The sequence below is a fragment of the Colobus angolensis genome, unplaced genomic scaffold (genome assembly GCF_000951035.1).
Source record: "Colobus angolensis palliatus isolate OR3802 unplaced genomic scaffold, Cang.pa_1.0 Scaffold130, whole genome shotgun sequence".
NCBI classification, from domain to species: Eukaryota; Metazoa; Chordata; class Mammalia; order Primates; family Cercopithecidae; genus Colobus; species Colobus angolensis.
This window is the reverse complement of record NW_012114253.1, coordinates 4,814,145-4,834,502: the sequence shown is the minus strand read 5'-3', so window position 1 is coordinate 4,834,502 and position 20,358 is coordinate 4,814,145. Positions and strand designations below refer to the sequence as shown.

General features: G+C 54.5%; 1 protein-coding gene across 1 annotated transcript in view; it reads left to right on the top strand.

The window, feature by feature from the left end:
- ARHGEF10L (Rho guanine nucleotide exchange factor (GEF) 10-like) overlaps nt 1–20,358 on the top strand; it is a 182,431-nt gene that overhangs the window by 109,510 nt on the left and 52,563 nt on the right. Inside the window, exons 17-22 of the mRNA XM_011934051.1 lie at nt 4,452–4,597; nt 6,648–6,662; nt 6,919–7,100; nt 9,684–9,799; nt 10,354–10,481; nt 12,016–12,116. Coding sequence (XP_011789441.1) covers nt 4,452–4,597; nt 6,648–6,662; nt 6,919–7,100; nt 9,684–9,799; nt 10,354–10,481; nt 12,016–12,116 — 688 coding nt within the window. The remainder of the gene's footprint in view (nt 1–4,451; nt 4,598–6,647; nt 6,663–6,918; nt 7,101–9,683; nt 9,800–10,353; nt 10,482–12,015; nt 12,117–20,358) is intronic.

Here is a 20,358-nt window from a genome sequence, read left to right as displayed (position 1 = left end):
GATAAAAGTTCATTTTGCGCATCAGTGTGATTTCCAGTAAAGACTCCAGAAATCAAAGCCTAGTTAAATGAGCAGGCTCTGGAGAGTCAGAATCTGGGTTTAAAAAAAAAAAAAAAAAAAAAAATCCAGATTTTGCCACAGGTGCTTGCCCTCAAGGGAATCACCCACCCTCTCTGAACCTCACTTGTTCCCTTTGAAACAAGGAGCATTTAATAGCACCGGAGCCCCAGGGCTGCTGCAGTGAAAGAGGGAGCTGGCAAAGCGGCTTCCTGACTGTCCTTAACACAAGAAGAAAGATGAAAAGTCCATACCACGTTTTGGGGTTGCCACTTAGGAACATGCTATTAAAAAAAAAAAAATTGGGCCGGGTGTGGTGGCTCATACCTGTAATCCCAGCACTTTGGGAGGCTGAGGCAGGCAGATTACCTGAGGTCAGGAGTTCGAGACCAGCCTGGCCAACATGGTGAAACCTTGTCTCTACTAAAAATACAAAAATTAGCCAGGCTTGGTGGCACACGCCTGTAATCCGAGCTACTCAGGAGGCTGAGGCAGGAGAATCACTTGAACTCAGGAGGCAGAGATTGCAGTGAGCCGAGATTGTGCCACTGCACTGCAGCCTGGGTGACAGAGCAAAACACTATGTTTCCACAGGGGGAAAAAAAAAGACTTGCAAATGAGTCCACAGAGGAGCCTGTTTTTAAAGCACAAGGTCACCTCACAGAGTCACCTGTTGGTCACTAGAGTCCCTCTTCTTCCCTCTCAGCATATGACATGAACTGCTTGGTGCTGTGCTGGGGTCTCTGGGAGGTCCCACACCCTGGCCCCCCTGCTCACCTACTGGAGGGTTGGGGAGGGCTGGGATAGTTCAGGCTGGGGTGCCCAGGCCCCGGGCACATTGCAGGACTGTTCTTTGGAGAAGGGATACTGTGTGAGGTCATCGGGAGAGGTTCAAATCTTCTGGGGAATAGACTGGGAGCCTCTTGGCTCTGTGGGGTCCTAGAAGCAGAACTAAGGCCTGCGGCTGGTCGTTTCCGGGAGGGAGGTTTCAGCAGCATGGGGAAGACCTTTCTAAGAGTCCAGGAGGGAGTGCCCAGAGGGACGGTGGCCCTTTCCATGTGCACTGCACTTTACAGTGTAGAGTGCTGTCTAACTTGTATCAGCATCTTTGCTCTCCACCCCATGGCTGTGAAGTGGGGCGGGGACAAGTCCTCCTGTAGGATCCCCTGCAGTGCCGAGCTTCAGGCAACCCGCATCTTCGGGCTCTCCTGCTTCGGGCTAAATTCAGGTTGCAGGTTGTGTTGTGGCCCATATAGTATTTTATCCTATTTAATTTAATTTTCATTTTCATTTTATTTTGAAACAGGACCTCATGCTGTTGCCCAGGCTGGAGTACAGTGGTGCAATAATGGCTCACTGCAGCCTTGAGCTCCTGGGCTCAAGTGAGCCTCCTGCCTCAGCCTCTTGAGTAGCTGGGACTACAAGTATGAGTGACCACATCCAGCTAATTAAATTTTTTTTTTTTTGGTAGAGATGGGGTCTCACTATGTTGCCCAGGCTGGTCTCAAACTCATGGGATCAAGTGATCCTCCTGCCTCAGCCTCCCAAAGTGTTGGGATTACAGGCATAAGCCACTGCACCTGGCCCACACAGTATTTTTAAGAACATGGCAGTAGTTGCCAACATTTAAAAATTGGGAGAGATCATATAAAATTCAGACTTGTGAGTCTCCTTGGAGGGTAGGAAGAGCTGGCTCACTGGCCCACCTTCCCAAGCAGCACCAGCCCCCTGAGCGGCAGGTGACCTCTTCCCCTTGGTCCCCACCCACCTTTCCCACTGATGTTACCTGCTGGCCTCTAAGGCATCTGAGTTCACTTTACCTACTCCTGAAGGATTGGGCTGGGGAGGATGAGATGGGCAGGAGACAGCCCTCTCCTGGGAATGTCCCCATCCACATGGCTCAGGTTGGGCATGGGGGCAGGGTCACTCTCCACCCCCTGGTTCCAGGCAGGACTAACTCAGCCATCCCCCACACAAGCCTCGAGTTTGGAATGTCTCGGGAGAAAAAGCCTTCAGCTCCGCTGAAGCCATGGCCCCCCGTGCTGGCCTTTGTGCTCAGGAATCTTCTCCTGTCCCCACCTTCAGCTCCCTTTTTGGTGACCAAGAGGCTTTCTCTTGCTTTGCCTCATACACCCCTGCAGCCGCAGTGGGGAGAGGCCTCTTGGGAGGAGGAAATCAATTCTGTAGTGCTTGGGAAGAGCCATTCTGCCCTCTCCTGTTCTGTGAGGTGGGCCCTGGCTGTTTGATGTTGGGCAAAGGACTGGAGGCTCTAAGCTTCCGTTTCTCCATTTGCCAGTTAAGGGTGGGTTGGACTGTGTGACACGTTAGGAAGAGTGTGGTGGGGCCTGCACCCTGGGCTTCCCTTTCCAGGGCCCGCCCTGGACAGTCCTGGCCAGTTCTGTGACCTGTTCAGTGATGTCCCTATCACCATCACCCAGGGAGAAGCAGAAATGAAACTGGGTGTAACCCGAAACGGAACCATGCCAGCTGTTTCAAAATAGCCTACGCAGGAGCCTCCAAAGGGGACGTTTGTGCAACATCCTGATTTTCTTTTTCTTTTTCTTGGTTTTCATCTGCCAAAGGGGCAGGGGCTGACTGCCGGAGCCCAGGGGACTTTCCTCCTCCAAGTTTTGGGTCTTGGCACATTTGTCAGCCCTTGGGGTTGGGGGGGCCCTGCTGTCTTCAGGGTCCAAGTAGTGTTCTCTTGAGTTGGTGTTTGGTTTGCTTGTGGAAATAGTGAGGTGGAGCCTGGCCTTAGCAGCTGTGGAGGACCCTGAGTTCTGCAGGTTAGGAGCGGCGGGGCCTCCCCTGGCTCCTGTCATACCGTGCACTAGCTGCTCAATGCAGGGAATGGTGAACATGGCCTGCTCTGTCCTGTGCTGTCAATCAACAGCGGGTGGGTCTCAGCAAGTCACTTTACCCCTGGAATCTCGGTTTCCTCACCTGGGCAATGGGGAGGGCCTCAAGGACCGCTGAGCTGATTCAATGAGATGTGGAATATTGAGTGCCATCCTCAGTGCCTGGCACATACTGGGCATTTGGTCCCACTGGGACTTTTGGTTGTGCGTTGACTTGAGAGAGATGATGCTTTGGAGAACAACAGCATTCTCTCCCGGGGAGGCTCGGGGTGCTCTGTCCCTTTCTCTCCCGGGGATGCCCGGGGGTGATCGGTCTTTTTCTCTCCCGGGGAGGCTCGGGGTGATCTGTCCTTTTCCCAGACAGGATGGGGAAGGAAGGGGAGCGTAATGGTTGTCGTCAGAGTCACGGGTTTTGGGAATGAATTTTGCTGAATATCCTCCCTCCCCCCGAGAAAAAATCCCCGTTAGACAAAAGACATTTTCCCAGGGGGTCCCTGGGTGAGTTAGTGGCCCTGACACCAGCAGGGGGGTCTTGACTTCCAGCCTGAGGTTGCCAAACGCCTGCTCCGATGCCTGGGGTGTGAAAGTCTTTGTCCTCAGAAGGTGGCGTTCTAGACTGGCAGGTCTGTTCCAACTCTGTCATGAGGCCACCTAAGAGACGAGACAGGCCAAGGCTTTCAACAGGTTGGGGTGCAGGCTGGGCTCCCCTGCACAAGGCCACGCCTGCTCCACCAGAAAGACTATCACAGACAGGAGCTGTCTATGGAGCACACATACAGGGCCGGCCTCTCAGGCCATGACCCGTGCCATCGCATGTGACCCGTGCCTTCACAAGTGACCCGTGCCATCACACGTGACCTGTGCCTTCACATGTGACCCGTGCCATCACACGTGACCTGTGCCATCATACACGGCTGGTGGTCAGAAGGGCGCCATGCTTGCTTCCATGTTCTGCTATGGCCATCTTGAAATTCATAGTCACTTTGAACAAGAGCCTGTGTTTGCATTTTGCACTGGACCCCAAGAATCATGTAGCCAGACCTGGTCACATGTTCATTACCTTGTGCGATCTGAGCAGTAGAGGTAATTGCCCCCACTTCGTAGCTGAGTAAACTGAGGCTTGGACATGCGAAGTGACCTGCCCGAGGGCTTCACAGCAGGAGTGGGGACAGGGGCAGAGCTACCTCTGTAACTCCAGAGCTGTGTCCCTGGCAGTGGAAATCAAGCAGAATCCCTACAGAGAGGGGCTGGCAATGGCTGGCTCGTCTGAGAAGGGGGCACTGGCTGCTGGGCCCACACGGGTGCTGGTGAATGCTCAGACTCCCCAGGGCCTCCCCAGAGAGGAGACCCTGGCGTGCGGTCCTCTGGTCTTCCTCCCCAGTGCATCTTGTCACCCAGGGATGGAAGGAGTGGCTCCACCTCCTCCGCCTCTCCCAGGCTCAGTCTCCCTTTCTGCACCATGGGAGGATTCTGGGTCTGTGGCGTGGTAAAGCCGGGCCGCGATGCTGATGCTGACCTTCCCTGCCCCTCCCCCAGCTGTTGACCTCGGGCCAGCGGCAGCTGCTTCTGTGTGAGACGTTGACGGAGACCGTGTATGGTGACCGCGGGCAGCTAATTAAGTCCAAGGAGCGTCGGGTCTTCCTGCTCAATGACATGCTTGTGTGCGCCAACATCAACTTCAAGTAAGTGAGCCTGGGTTGCAGGGGGTAAGCACCCCTTCCTAGAGACTCCATCCTGCCCTACTCCAGTCTTTCTGCCGGCCATTGCAGTGGGACCCCACGTGAGCTTGGTTTAGATTTCCAATATTCCTTTCCCATCCCTCTCGGCCTGCTCTGCTGCTGGTCCCCAATGCTGGGAAGTACCTGGAGCAGTCATCGGGGGCAGCCCTCAGCCTTGGGCACACAGCTGTCCATGGTACAGAGTTGTCTGTTCTGGAACTCTGCAGTTGGTGACTAAACAGTGGTTTTGTCCACACTGAAATTCATGAGATTCTTCCTTGTGCCTACCCCACATCCCTGTGGCTTTAACTCAAATCTGTTTTGCTCTGGCCAGATCGCAGAATTTCTCAGTGTGAGCCTTTGCCTTTCCCCCACAGACCAGAGCATCATCATCAGCCCAGAGGAGCCTGGTTTCCTGGTTCTGGGCCAGGGGTTGTGGAAATGCCCAGATCCCGGCTGCTGGGCTGTGCCTGGGAGCCAGAGCCCTGGTGTGGGGTGAGGGCAAGGCTTTAGGCCGGAGCCTGAAGATGTGGCCCGTCAGTTGCTTTAGGCTTCTGGGTATCTTATGTTTTACTCACACAGGGAGCCCAAACCACAGGTGAGACATAGGAGAGATCCAACATTCTGAGGCCTGGCTGCCCGAGGCCGCGTGGGCCTGGTGCTGGGTCTTGGGCCCTGCTGTTCTCCAGCCTTCCTGCCCTGCCCGGCTCACCTGCTCGTGTCCCCTGCCTGGTCCTGCAGGGAACCCTCTATCAAATGCTCCCTGAGAACTTCAGCGGTGGTTTTTCTAGCCAGGCTCTTAGGAGAATCTCTGCTCTCAATATTTGACAAGGCTTTTATTTTTATTATTTTATTTTTATTTTATTGTTTTTTTGAGATGGAGTCTTGCTCTGTCTCCCAGGCTGGAGTGCAATGGCACGATCTCGGTTCACTGCAACCTCTGCCTCCCAGGTTTAAGCGATTCTCCTGCCTCAGCCTCCCGAGTAGCTGGGATTATAGACACCCGCCACCACACCTAGCTTTTTTTTTGTTTTTATTTTTTTATTAGAGATGGGGTTTCACCATGTTGGCCAGGCCAGTCTCAAACTCCTGACCTCAGGTGATCGGCCTGCCTCGGCCTCCCAAAGTGCTGGGATTACAGGCGTGAGCCACCATGCCCCACCTTGACACCACTTTAAAAAGCATCACAGAAGCAATAGTATGGCCACAGTCACCGAAATCTAGGAGGGAAACAATCACCTCGGTGGACTGTGAATCCCAGCATAGCTCTCGGGCCTCCCAGCTGAATCAGTTCTAGGCTCTGGACTGAGTCAGCTTGGGCCTTCCTGGGTTTGGCCAGAGTAGGTTTGGGGATTTTCCGTGGTTACTGATCACGAGTCCTGGAAGGGGACAAACAAGGCTGTTTCAGGACCTGCGCACTCATTCACCATCCACCCATTTGTCCACCTGTCTATGAATCCATTGAATGTAGACCGAGACCTGTCCCCCGCCTCCAGGAGCTCAGGGCCTGGTTGCGGACTCGGGCAAGGAAGCCTCTGTCACAGATGGGTCTGGGCAGGGCTTGTGGCTGACCCATTCGTTCATTTACTCACTCACTCAATCAATCAAAGATGGTAATTCTTCAGTCCCATTTATATCCTGGACATCATACGGTGCCGGCGGTATGATGAATACCCTCTCTGCCTTCATGTTGCTCTAGCGCAAAGTGCAAAGTGGGGTGCTAGTGGCCCAGTTTTGGGGAATCAGTTTGGGTGATTTGGGCTGAGTCACTTCACTTGGCTGAGAATCAGTGTCCTTGTCTGGGATCATCCAAGCTTCCTAGCGGGGCTGTTGTGAGACCCAGACATGAAGGAAGGCCCGCCTCTGTCCACACCTGGCCTCTGATGCCCTCACTCCCCGCAGGAGGCTCTCTGTCCTTCCAGCCCCATGGCCGGCCCCCCACGGGGTCACAGCCCCCAGATTAGCCACTCCTTTGTAATAACAACCTCCCTTTCCTTCTTGTCTTTTTTCCCAGGCCTGCCAACCACAGGTACGCGGTTCAGGGGGCTCTGGGGCTCTGGGGCTCTGGTGGCATGTGATTCTGGACATGGGGCTGGGCCCTGGGCGCCTGGTGCTTCTACCCTGGTGAGGGCTCCCTGCTCTGCCTGGCTTGGTTTTGGCCTGAGGTCTTGCGCTGGGGCTGCGTGAAGCCTGGCTGAGCTGGTGTGGAGGAGCATTGCCCTGGGCCAGCCCTGGGGTGGGGTGGTTGTGGCCTCTCCAGGGTCTCGTCCTCTCTGTCTGGACAGGGGCCAGCTGGAGATCAGCAGCCTGGTGCCCCTGGGGCCCAAGTACGTGGTGAAGTGGAACACGGCACTGCCCCAGGTGCAGGTGGTGGAGGTGGGCCAGGACGGTGGCACCTATGACAAGGACAATGTGCTCATCCAGCACGCAGGCGCCAAGAAGGCCTCCACATCAGGGCAGGCCCAGAGTGAGTACCCCCTCTCTGTGCCCTGCATGCGTCACCCTTGCCCTCACCAGCCACAGCCTGGGCTGCTCCTACCCAGGCTTGGCCCCGTCTTGGGGACTCCTACACAGGCTGATGGGTGGCTTGGCCGGGAAGCTCTTGCTGGTTTTGCAGCCCCACCCTGGACCGAAATGCAGAGCTACGGCCTCACCTGGGTGTGCACAGGTACATCTCCCAATCCATGCACTTCGCTCCATCTCCACATTGGGTGCCACATACCCAGTCCTGCTGTGGCAGCTACCTGGCTGCTCTCCTTCCTTCCTCCTACCTGTGCCCCCTCCCTGTCCATCCTCTGCCCATCCCCAGGGCTGATTCTTCAAAACGCAGGTCAGATCAGTATGTGTCATCCCACCCTAGTGGCTTCCCATTGCCGGTCCTGGGGGCACCCCACCTGCCTCACTCACCTCCCTCTGCCCCTTCTCTCTGCTGCAGCCATGCCGGCCTCTCTGGGCTCCTGGATAGGCCATGCGCCCTCCCACCATGCCCTCTCCAGCCTGTGCCTTTTGCCAAGTACTCTCCTGCCATCCTGTTTTTGTCTCATCTATGCTTGGCTCAAATGGCATTTCCTCAGAGAAGCCTTTTCTTACGCCCTCATGCTGAGCCAGGTTGCCCCTCCTGTGCTCTCGAGACCTCTGGTGCATTTTCCCCTTTATGAGTGATTGACTGGTTGATGTCTCTCCTCTCAGCCTGGCTGCAGCCCTGTCCGGGAGCCCAGGTCACGATGGGTGTTAATAAGTGTTCCTTGAATGCATGCAGGATGCTAAATTGCAGGGCTAGTAGAAAGGAACCCTGTGCCCAGAGGCATCTTCCATGGGTGAGAAAGGCACTGGGGTTTCACTTCCCCCTCTGTCTACTGTCTGGCCTGGGAGGTTGCCTCATGGGCCGCTCACAATTCTGGAAATTCTGAGGGAGCGATTGCACCACCTACTCTTGCCGTCTGGGTGCTGGTCTGGGACAGCTGTGCCCACTTCCAGATGCTGTATCTTTCTGCAGCTCTGCTGGGTAGGAAGAATCCTCTGGCCCACGTGCCTTCCTCGGAGGCACCTTCTGCCCTGGCTCGACCGCACTCTCCCTCGCCGCTGCTTGGGGCACAGGGTTCCTTTCTGCTGGCCACGGGGTCTAGCATCCTTCATGCACTCCAGGGTCGCTTAGGGGCTCCCTCCTTCAGTGACAATGACGTGTCTGTAGCCGCATTCCTCAAACCAGAGTCACGTACTGCCGGACCCCTTCTAAAGGGGAAAGAAGTTCTTGTGGAACCCTTCATTATATTGTATTCAAATATATACAAATAGAAACCCCCCTGTAATCAACGCCTTCTGCTTATAGCCCTTGAAGAACCATAAAACCAAAACCAAATCACAAATTGAATAAAAATAAAGCCACAAAACCATAACATTCCAATTAACAGCATTAATGTAACTTGATGGATGATGTTGTTTTGCTGAAACCAATTTGCTCACAATGTGGATGTGGCACAGGCCCTGGTGGAGCAGGTGCCTCTGAGTTTTTGTACCTGTGCTACAGGGTGCCCTTTGGGGATCTGCATTTCTCATGAGCTCCCCAGTTTGGGTCACTGCAGAGCCCCTCTGATGTGAGCGCACTGTCCACATCCCAAGCTTGCCACGCTCTTTGCTTGTTACCCGGTGACCATTCAGGTGCCACAGTCCATGGAAGCCTTGATACCAGGCAGCAGAGTGTGGCTTTAAACTCATTCCACACCGGTGACTCAGGATACGCACCTGTTTTTCAGATCATTATCTCAATGAAAACCCCCTTTAAGACGTCCCCTCCATTCCCCTGGGGCTTCATAAGACCTCAGTGTGCAAAACCATGGCCTAGAGAATACAGTCCAAATTCCTAGCCCGGTGTTCAAAGCCTTCCCCATCTGGTCCTCCTGGACCCTCCTGCTCTATCTCTAGCTGCCGCCCCCTACCCCCATCTTATCCTTACTCCATCTGTATCATCACTGGGGATCTGGGCCCACTCACCCCATCACTGTCACACCACACTGATATTTCTCCCCACCACCTCCTACCACACACCTTCGTTAACTGACTGCTTCTTCCACCACTCGTCCTGCCCAGGTCATAAGTTTCGGAAGAGTGGGGACTCTGTGTGTCTTGTGTACTGCTGTCTCCAGTCTCTAGCATGGAATCTGGCACACGATGGTTCCTCAAGATGTCTTTGAACAACTTACTGTTCACGGGGTGCCTCAAGCCACGGTGCCTTTGCACACGCTCTTGTCTTTCTCTCCTGGCAATGCCCACCACACTTCCAGCCCCATGCAGGCCCCTCCCCGCTCCCAGGGACAGCTTGCTCTTGGTCTTGTGGTCTCATACAGCCCTTTGTACAGACTGACCGTGGCCTGGATCTCAGGTGTTAGACTTCAGCCTTGAAAGGATCTGGTTTCCCAGCTAGTCTGGGCGCTCTGGTCAGGGTAGGAACTGGATAATGTTACTTTCTGGATCTTTTTTGTTGTGAGCAGATGCTTGGCTTCTTGTTAACGCCTTTTTCACCTGAGCCCGAGTTGCTCTCTTCTCTGCCCAGATAAGGTGTACCTCGGCCCCCCACGCCTCTTCCAGGAGCTGCAGGACCTGCAGAAGGACCTGGCCGTGGTGGAGCAGATCACGCTTCTCATCAGCACGCTGCACGGCACCTACCAGGTACGTGGCCTGGCCTGGCCTTTTTGGCCTGAGCTCCCTGGTGTGGGCAGTGCCTGGATTCAGAAAGCTGAGTAGGGAGGGGGGCTCCTCTCCGGGCCCATGCCCACCATGTGCTTCTGGCTTCTGAGCTCCCGTAGGCAACCGTCGCTGCTGAAGCTCTGTGTCCCTGCCTGGAAGTCTCTTGTGCGGGCCCTGGTTTGGGTACACCCTCTGGTTTGGGTTGAGCGGAGCCTGGCTGTGGGGTCTTTGTTCTCTGCACAGTGGCCATTCCATCATGTGGCCCTCCTGGGTCTCTGCTCAGTCTGGAAGGGAAGTGGCTGTGACGGCATGTCCCTCTCAGAGGAGGGCTGCCAGGTGGGATCTGAGTCCAGGGCTGGGAAGCCTGGGGCATGGCAAGTTGGCCTCCTGCTTGGGACTAAATGTGCAGCCTCAGTGAGGCTCCAGGACTGCTTCAGTTCCCTTCCTCTGGGGTGCTGTGATTCCTGTAGGATCTGGTGTGGCTTTTGGGGAACCAGTGGGCTGTGTGGTAACCTCATTTGCCTCCTGAACCGTAGAACCTGAACATGACCGTGGCTCAAGACTGGTGCCTGGCCCTGCAGAGGCTGATGCGGGTGAAGGAGGAAGAGATCCACTCGGCCAACAAATGCCGTCTCAGGCTCCTGCTTCCTGGGAAACCTGACAAGTGAGAGGAGCGGGTCTTGGAGGGAGGGCTGCTGCCTCTGCTGGGCTTCCAGTGGAGCAGGGGATCCGGAGAGGGTACCTGGAGCCCTCTTACTTGTCAAGATGCCATGGTGGGAGTGGATATGTAGGCATCATGGACAGTGTCTGGGATAGCACCTGGCACGCAGTAGGTGCTCATGGAAAGACTGTGGAATGAATGAATGAATGAACACCCTGGTCATATCCTGGATAAGCCTGGCTCACTGTTAGGATACTCAGACACTCTGCCATTGGTCAGTTCCATTGCGCTGTGTCCTTTTCAGTCACATCAGCTTATCTAGGCCCCCAGGCCAGGCCCTGGGTTTCCTCTCTCTGGACCCAGCCTCCCCCCAGCACTACCTTACCCTCAAAATGCCCACCACAGGAGCTGTGCACAGTAGACCCCAACTGAGGTTTGTGGAACTGATGATAGACGTAGCTGTTTGGCCCGGCAGAGACAGGGAAAGGTATCTTTCTGGTCCTCCTGAGGCTTTGTAAGTCGGGTCTTTTTATTTCCACTTTACAGATGAGGAAGGTGAGGCTCAGAGAGTTACAGGAGAGGCTGAAGGCCACACTGTGAGAGGCAGAGCTGGGTCCTGATGGGGTCTGACTCTGAAGCCCAGGCCAGTGCAGTGAGGGGGCTCAATGCCCAGGTTTTGGCTTCCAGGGTGGGGTGAAGTTAGGGATAGAGTGTCACAAGCACAGTGGCTGCAAGGAAGAGAAAGTTGGAGCACTATCATTTGAGGCAGGACCATGGGCTTGGTTCCCCAGGGAACCATGTGCAGGAGGAGTCAGCAGCTTTGAATCTACCGCCTCTCTGCCGAGTGGCCTGCCCATCTCTCTTCTTCCGTCTCCTTTCTCTCTGCCTCCCATTCTCCACGCGCACCCTAGAGGCTTGTGACACTGCTCTGCCCACCTCCCAAAGGGCTGGGAAGGCCCCCACTGCTCCGAGGTGAGAGGACAGTATGGTGACAGCAGCAACCTCTGGTTGCCCCAAGCTGGTACTTAACCCGATTCATTCATTTCTTCATTCATTCTTGTATCATTCATTCTTCATTCATGTGTCCACTCAGCAAACATTTACTGAGCAACTGCCCCATGCCAGGTGCTGGGAACAGACCCAAGTGAGACCCATTCCTCCCTCTAGAGGCACGTGGTCAGACACGTAAGGTGTCTAAGGCCTGTGGACAGCTGATCGCTGACTAGGTGGAGTCGAAGCCTGCAGAGGCTCTGCCGGGCACAAAGCCAGAGGCTCCTGGAGCCAGGCTGGGGAGCGTGGCTCGGCCACTCTGGCCAGGTACCTCCCTCTGGGGGCCGTTGTGGGTGAAGGGATTCCTCCTCCAGGGGACTGAGGCTTTGCCAGGCCACTGACCTCTTTGGCCACGTTTTGGGGATGCTCTGACCAGACCTCCCCAATCTCCAGGGCACGTGGGTTGGAGGAAGTACTGCGTGACAGCTGGGGGAGCCTGGCCCTTGTGTGGGTACTCACACATCCACCCTTACCCTTGTCACCGCAGGTCCGGCCGCCCCATCAGCTTCATGGTGGTTTTCATCACCCCCAACCCCCTGAGCAAGATTTCCTGGGTCAACAGGTTACATTTGGCCAAAATCGGACTCCGTGAGTATAGCCCCAGGGAGAGTGTCCCAGGGGGCAGGGGTGCAGAGAGGGGAGGTTTGGGGTGTATGAGGGTACAGGATGGGTGTTCAGGGTCTGTGGGGGCCAGGGAGGCTTCTGAGTGGGAGGGAGGCGATGTAGTGGAGAAACAGCTGGGGCCGGAGCCGGAGCCCTGAGGCTCTGCTCTGTGACCCTGGACAAGTCACTTCCCCTCTCTGAGCCTCAGCTTCCCCATCTAGGAATTGATGGAACTTGACAGAAAGTAAATTAGTGGTTGCCAGGGACCTGGGAGGAGAGGGTAATGGAGAGTGACTGCTAAGGGTTTTTTGGTGGAGGTAATGAAATGTTCTAAAATTAGATGGTGGTGATTACTTAACTCTGTGACTACACCAAAAATCAGTGATATGTGCACTTCAAAAGGGTGCATTTTATGGTAACTGAATTATATCTCAATAAAAATGATACCTGGAAAAATGATGCAGGTTGGACTATACTGATTCTCAAAGACCAAAGACCTCACTACTATGCTTTTCTTCCGGTGCACCCCATGATAAGAATACAGATACATAAATGGATATTTATGTGCACTTTTCTGAGTATTTTCTGTGCATCTTTTTCATTTCACATTCACAATAGCCCTAAGAGTTAGGTCTGTTGAGAATATCTTTTTCCATTGAGAATTCTGAGGCCCAGAGAGGTGCAGGGACTTGCCTGAGGTCACACAGCAGGAAGGGGCAGATCTGGGCTGCAGACCCTGGGCAGCCTGCCTCCAAAGCCCAGTCTTGATCCCTGTCCGTTCAGCTTCCTCGGCTTGGCAAGAGTCTGTCTGCAGACTGTGTTCATTAAGTTGTAATTACTTTACTTGTCCATTTTTTGAGTTGATGAGAGGCTCATGTACCCTCCAGGCAGAGCTGTTATTCCCTGTGATGTACCACAGCTCCCATTTGCCGATGCCAGCCAATAACAGGGACATTTTTTGGATTTTGTTTCTGGTATGATCTTTCTATAGAGAAGCACACATTTCCAACAGGTTTTAAAACATTTACAGAAGGCCAGGAACAGTGGCTCACGCCTGTAATCCCAGCACTTTGGGAGGCTGAGGCAGGTGGATCACGAGGTCAGGAGATTGAGACATGCTTGCTAACACAGTGAAACCCTGTTTCTACTAAAAATGCAAAAAATGAGCCTGGCACACACCTGTAGTCCCAGCTACTCGGGAGGCCAGAGCGGGAGAATTGCTTGAATCCGGGAGTTTGAGTTTGCAGTGAGCCGAGATCACACCACTGCACTCCAGCCTGGGCAACAGAGCCAGACTCCATCTCAAAAACAAAACAAAACAAAACAAAACAAAAACATTTCTGGAAAGAAGTCAGGACCTTTGGCTGGGCGCAGTGGCTCACGCCTGTAATCCTAGCACTTTGGGAGGCCGAGGTGGGGAGATCACCTGAGGTCAGGAGTTCGAGACGAGCCTGGCCAACATGGTGAAACCCCGTCTCTACTAAAAATACAAAAAAATTAGCCAGGCGTGGTGGCACATGTCTGTAGTCCCAGCTACTCGGGAGGCTGGGCAAGAGAATCACTTGAACCCAGGAGGCGGAGGTTGCAGTGAGCCAAGATCGTGCCACTGTACTCCAGCCTGAGCAATAGAGTGAAACTCCATCTCACAAAAAAAAAAAAAAAAAAAAAAGTTAGGACCTTTGTCACTGGTTTTCATTAATTGAAAAAAACTATTGAGACTCTACATAATTTTGGGCATGGGGGAAAGAATAATGACAAAAGCAGAGGGATCTCTGCTCTCAAGGAACTTAAATTTATGAGGAGCAGGAAGGAGGACATTAAATGGGGAGCAAATCTGCAAGCAGGAGTTATGCTGTGCAGGGCATAGAGCTGGTCTGGGGCTGCCATCTGGGGGACCCGGAGGCAGGGACCTCAGAAGCTACACAAAGATCTGGGCGGAGTGATCCAGGCATGGGGACAGCAAGTGCAAAGGCCCCGAGGTAGGGACAAAAGGAAGCCCAGAGTGGCCAGCACTGGCAGAGGAAGGGGAGGGAAGTAGGTGGGTGGGTGTGTTGCGGGCAGGTTTTCTGGGCAGCCAGGGAGAGCCGTATGGGATTTGTTCTGGGCGTGATGGGAAGCTGTGCATTATAGCATTGAGAGCTGGATAATGTCCTGATCCGATTTTCATTTAAGTGGGTCATTCTGGCTGCTGTGGGGAGAGGGCATGGGAGAGGCAGTTGTGGAGGTAGGGGAAGGAATGGGGAGGGGTTGCCTGTGGGGGAACCTGGACCAGAGGCTTCTACTCAGCCCATCCCTTCTTGCATCCAGTGCTGATATTGCTCTGGCCTCAGCTGGATGTTTCTGGGTGACAGAAAGGCCTTTGGAGTGTGCAGAAAGGATTTTAAGCAGAAGCTGCCCTGTCCCTGGCAGAAGACTTTGGGAATCCTGGCCCTCAGAAAGGCTAACATGGCTTCCCTGCCCCTTGGACCATGTGCTCCCCTCCGCACCCCATGCATCACTTCCATCCTGGGAAGTGCCCAAGCCCCATGTGTACACCTGCTTTAAAGGCAGATGAATCTCCTGTTTGAACCACATGTGCTTTGCTGCATGGGGCTTGGTGCTGGAGGGATGGGAGACGGCGATTCGGGCAGCCCCAGCTCTCCGCAGCCTGTGAAGACGCTTGTCTGCCTTATCTCCACACAGCTTCACTGCAGCAAAAGTTTTAATGGAAGGAGAGTCATTTGAAATCTTATTTGAATGCCTGTGTTCCCTTGGGGCTTGAATTATTTGTTTCTTTTATTTTGCCAGTACTTTTTTTTTCTTTCTTAATCTGCAGTGCCTGGTTTGGGAGGGGACGATAATATGAGCCTGTTAGAAATAGAATATGTTAAAAACATTTATTCACAAAGCCTGTTATTCCTTTATTTTATTTTCTGTATCTTTCTCTCTCCCTGACTACAGTGTGTCAGGATCATAATCTGAAGATTGCGAAAGGAGAGGGATGCGGTGGGGGAGCCTGGGATCTGGGAGAGGGTATTAGCTCTGCCCTTTGGAGGGGCAGGGAGCCCTGGGGAATCTGTGGACCCAGTTCAAACCCCAGCATGGCCACCACCATACCTTGTGGTCCTGGGAAAGGCAGACTCCATCCCGAGACCCAGTTTTCCTATTTGTGAGTTGGACTAGATCTCCAAGGGCCCTGTTGCATTCTTTGGCACACAGGAAGGTTTGAGAGGCAGTAAGGGGTGGTCCTCAGCACCATGGGAAATGGAGCCAGACCATCCGGGTTCCATTCCCAGCTCTGCCACTGACCAGCTCTGTGATCCCGGCAAACTGCTCTGAGATGCCTTGGATTTTCCATCAGAAAATGGGGAAAATGCCAGTGCCCCCTGCACAGGGGTCTCATGAAAATGTGGGGAGATGGTGCGTGGAAGATGCCTAGACAGCCAGCCCTTGGCATATAGGAGCTGTGAGAGAGGCTCCTAGGTCAAGCAGTGTCTGCATTTCAGATGGGGAATGGCCTTTCTGAGGTCACACACGATTTAGTACAGGGCCAGGATATCTTCCTACCTCCTTCTACTGGTTTGGCTCTTGTTAGTAAAAGCTCCAGAACAGGGCTGCAGATGGAAGGCCCCAGAGAAGGAAGAGGTGAGGTAGGGGCTCCCTGACTTCCCTTCCTGTACCCTCCCCCCGCACCACCTGCTCTGCTCACACAGCTGCATTGCTGTCCCATACCCTTGGGCCCTTGGAGCTCCTCCCACCCATGGCCCTCCTCATTCCCACCTCTCAAGGGGACATGGACCTGGCAGGCCATGGCTAATGCCAAACTCACAGGGACATAACCAGGTGGCCCAAGGCAGTGAGCCTGAGTGCAGGGCTGGGCCCTCCCTTGCCGCCTCTCATTTGGTTTAGTTTTCTGGCCCATAGTCATCACACTGACGCCAGTTTTCCTTTCAGTGATGACTCCAGCTGCTGGGTCCTGAGCACAGCCCTGGCAGCGTGTGAAGTGCGTTCTAGACCTCATCACGTCCTTTAACCCTCACTGCTGTCCCACAGGCTGGTGCTGGGATCTGCCCACGCCCTGTAGCTGGAAGGGATGGGTCTGTTCTCCAGGAGTGGGGCCAAGGACATGGCCTTGGAGCCTGACCCTGGTTTTACCCCAGCTGGGAGACTGGCCACTTGCCTGGCCTCCCTGGACACCAATGGCCCTCTCTGTAGGGGACAGGTGGTTGCATGAGATGCCTGCTGAGGTCTGGCCCAGTCTGACATCTGTGGCTGTGGCCAGCAGCATCTCTGTGGTGCTGGGGAGGTGTGAGTGGTATCTTGAAGGTGGCTTTAAGTTTGGGAGGTTCGGGAAGAGCAGTAAAGGCACGATACTGGGACTGAGCCCAGTAGGAGTCTGGGAGGCAGGTCGGACTGGAGAAGCAGGGCAGGGCCTGCGGTGGGCTCAGCTGCCCTCAGTAATAGGAGCAGCGAGGACAGCGACCATCATGGCCGCTCTTTCCGGAGTGCCTGGTGTCTGCTAGGCATGATATATATGATTTCCAGTGCTCACAACTCCATATGGTTGGAGTTCTTTCCTCCATTTTCTAGATGAGGCCACAGGCTCAGAAAGGGTAAGTACCTGGCTCCGTGTCACATGGCGAGTTGGAGACTGAGGTGGGATCTGCCCGGGCCCTTGTAGCAGACCAGAGGGGATTGTTCTGAGGGTGGTGGGGGATCTGCAAACCTGGGGCTGTTCCCTGTGTCCCATGGGGAGCTCTCATGCCTAGGGGGTATTGGCAAACAGAGCTGGGTGCTAAATAAGCCCCCACTTAGTGTCAACTGGAAATCGCGGCTCTGCCGTTGGTGCCAGTTCTTAATGTCACTTATCCCAAGCGGGCTTTCAATTTTCAGCGACAGCAGCCTTCTAATTTGGTCTCCGCCACTCTGGTTTTGTGACGGGAACAATGGCAGTGGCAGATGGGGAGCAACGACTCCATTTTCTTGTAATGTCCCCAGTCGCAGGCAGGGAAGGCACCATCTGGAAGGAGAAGGTCAGATCATTAAAAAAATACATACGAATAAATTGCCAGGACTTGATGGGCTGTGGGTGTTCGGGGAGGAAAGAGAGGAGCTGAGCTCTGGGCGCCCTGGTGATGGGGGCTAGGGCGGGGAGATGCTCGTTCACCCAGCTCCTGCAGGCTGTGGGGTGAGGAATTGGGGGTCCAGACCAGAGCTCTTGTCTGGTAGAGGTGAGGATCTGCTTGATTGTAAGTTCCTTGAGAGCAGGGACAAGCTCTCAAATCTGGCCTATCTTTATTTGCTGCCCAGGGGCTTGTCCAAGAGGCAGCGTGGTGAGCCCCGGCTCGCTAGGAGAGGCTAGGAGAGCTGTGCTTCCCCGGGACGAGCTGCGTTGCAGGCACCATGCAAGGTGTCCCCGTGGGTTAGTTCCTTGGCACCTGGGCCTTCCCCTGCTTTCCCCTTTCCTCTGCTGGCCAGCGTGGAGTGTGGATGGAAGGACCTGTTTCCCATGATGGCTATGAGGATGCAGTGAGGCAGTGTGGAAACTGTGAGGTGGGGGCACGTAGAAGTGTCTGTTATGGCCATGTGCTCACCCTGTGCGGTCGTGCCCTTCCCCTGAGGGTCTCTCTTGTTGGCCTTTCCTCCCTGGTGGCAGGGATCAGGTCTTACGTAACTCTGCTTCCAGGGACCAGCAGGGTAGAGGGCCAGACATGGAGGACGACGGCTCTGGGCCCACTTCGGGAATGAGTTCATTGCTCAGTGACTCAGGCCGGAGGGTGTGAGCCCGCTGGGTGCTGGTGCCTTCACGTCATCATGCCTGACATTTGGGAATGTCTTTCACTTCTCAAATAGCATCTCACCTGCCACCTCATTCCAGCTCCTCTTGCTGTGCCGGCGTTCAGATGCCACCTCTCTCTGGCAGTGATGGCCTGCGGCTGCTCTCACTCGTGTCCAGCCCTTCGCTCTGACCCGGCAGGATCTCTTCGATGAAAGCGAGTCAGATTAATGTTCATGTCAGGGGTACATCTGACAAACCTAGAAAATGAAGCTCTGAGAAAAGAGACTTTGTTCATGTCCCTGAATGTACTGATGGTCCGTGGTGGGTCCAGCCCTGCGTGAGTGGGTTGGGTGAGGTGTAGAAGGAAATAGGGTGGGAGGTTTCGGCCTTCACAGAACACTGGCATGGTGGGGGAGCCCCTACTTCCATGTGCACACACACACACGCGTGCACACAAAGGAAGAAGAGCCACACTGGTGGAGGAGCAGGGAGTAGCTCTGAGAGGTGTGATACCCTCCGATGGGCTGAGACGGCAGGTGGTAGAGGCCAGGGCATGGAGATATGGGCGGTGCAGGCCTCTCCAAGAAGGAGAGGAACCAGCCCTGGGGAGCTGAGGGGTAGAGTTCCGGACAGAGGGAACCTCCGGGCCCGTCCCAGTGAGGTTGCTGAGCACAGTCCAGCTCAGTGGAGCTGAGGGCCGAGGGAGGAGGCCGGGGAGGGAAGGGGCCTTCGCAGCTCTTCCAGGAGAGGTTGGATCTTATTCTGGGCAGACTGGGACTCCATTGATGTTTCCAAGCATGGGAACGGTGAGGCCAGATGTAAGTTTTAGCAGGATGGACCTGGCTGCTGAGTGGAGACGACTGTAGTGTCAGGGGGCCCTGGTGTGACCGGTGGGTACTCTCAGGCTGAGCTGGCCCCTCCTAGGGGAGGGGCAGGCTGGCCGTAGGTCCCAGCTTCCTCTCTGTCACGGAGAAGTGCATTGCAACACAACAGTTCAGTCTGTGACCTGCCCTTGTGGCTCTGGAGCTCTGGGCACTCCTCAGCTTGGGGTCACTGCAGTAAGTGGCCTCTCTTCCTCGGGCCACCTGTCCATGTCTCTGGCTGCCTGCAGCAGAGCTACTCTAGCATCACTGTGCCCACAGGCCTTTGTGACAGAGCATCGGTGGGCGTGGTTGCTGAAGGCTGCCTGGTTTAGTCCAGAGAATTCAGTCTTGGGTTTCAGACCTAGGCCTGAATCTGGGTGCTGCCCCCTAGCCATAGCTGTGGTCTGGCCGTGTTACCAAATCCCTGAGTGCCAGTGTCATCCTCTGTGGAGTGAAAATAATGATTCTGACTATGCTCAGCAATTGTGAAGACTAAGCCAGGGCATAGACCGTGGCATTCAGTGTGGTGCCTGATGTGTGGGCACATAGTAGGTGGTGTCTTCATCACGCCCATCCTTGCTGTGGGCTTCCTGGAAGGGAGTCCTCATGGGGAGCGTAAAGAAGGAAGGGATCCTCCACAGGGAGAATTCTTCAGGACAGATGGTGGTTTATTCCTCCCTCTTTCCTTTCATTCATTCTTTCCAGCCATGTTTTCTGAGCACTCACTGTGTGCCTTGCAGTGTGCTGGGTGTCAGGGGGACAGCAGTGAATGAGACAGTGCGGACCACCACTGCCTATAGCTTTGATATTAGAGACTTATGGAAATGAACCACAGATGATTTCAGATCGTTATGAAGGCTGTGAGGAAAGTAAGACAGGCTGTTTAGAGTGATTCCTGAGAGAAGGGGCCACTGTAGTCAGGGTGGTCAGGGAGGACTTCTCAGAGGAGGGGACATGTGAGCAGAGCCCCGAGCCGTGTAAAGGAGCCTCCACAGAGGACGAGGTTTAGCAGATGCTCTTTAGCACAGTGATCTCCCGTGGTGAGTCCTGGGTCTGGGATCGGGTTAGGCATGTGTACTTGTAACAGGTCCCTGGGAGCTTTGAGGCACAGCTAGGGTGGGCGAACTGGAGGCAGGTGGCTTCCTAATTTCAGGATAGTCTTGAAGGAAGCAGGAGTGTAATTCTCCCGCATTTCCATCACCACCACGGTCAAGTGTGAGTGCCGCAATGGCGGCCTCCTGTCCTCTGATCATTCATGGTCTATCTCCTACTCTGCAGCAGAAATTCAAGGCAACAGGGGTCTGTACTCTGTTCAGCATCTTAATTTTTTTTTTTTAAACCCTTTCACGTCTGTTATTTCATTTGGTTCTCACAACAACCACAGGACGAAGGCATTTCTAGCATTCCTATTTTCTAGGCAAAGAAATTGAGACTCAGAGAGTTGGGGTGACTTGCACAGGGTTGTTCAGCAGTAGGATGGTCAAGCTGGGACCTTAAGTTTTTCAGCTCCCTGCCTGAGACCCTGGCCACGGCATCACTCCTGAGGCTGGATTTCATCTCAGTCCGGCAGGAGTAGGGTGGGGAGTGACTGGATGGGGCCAGGCTT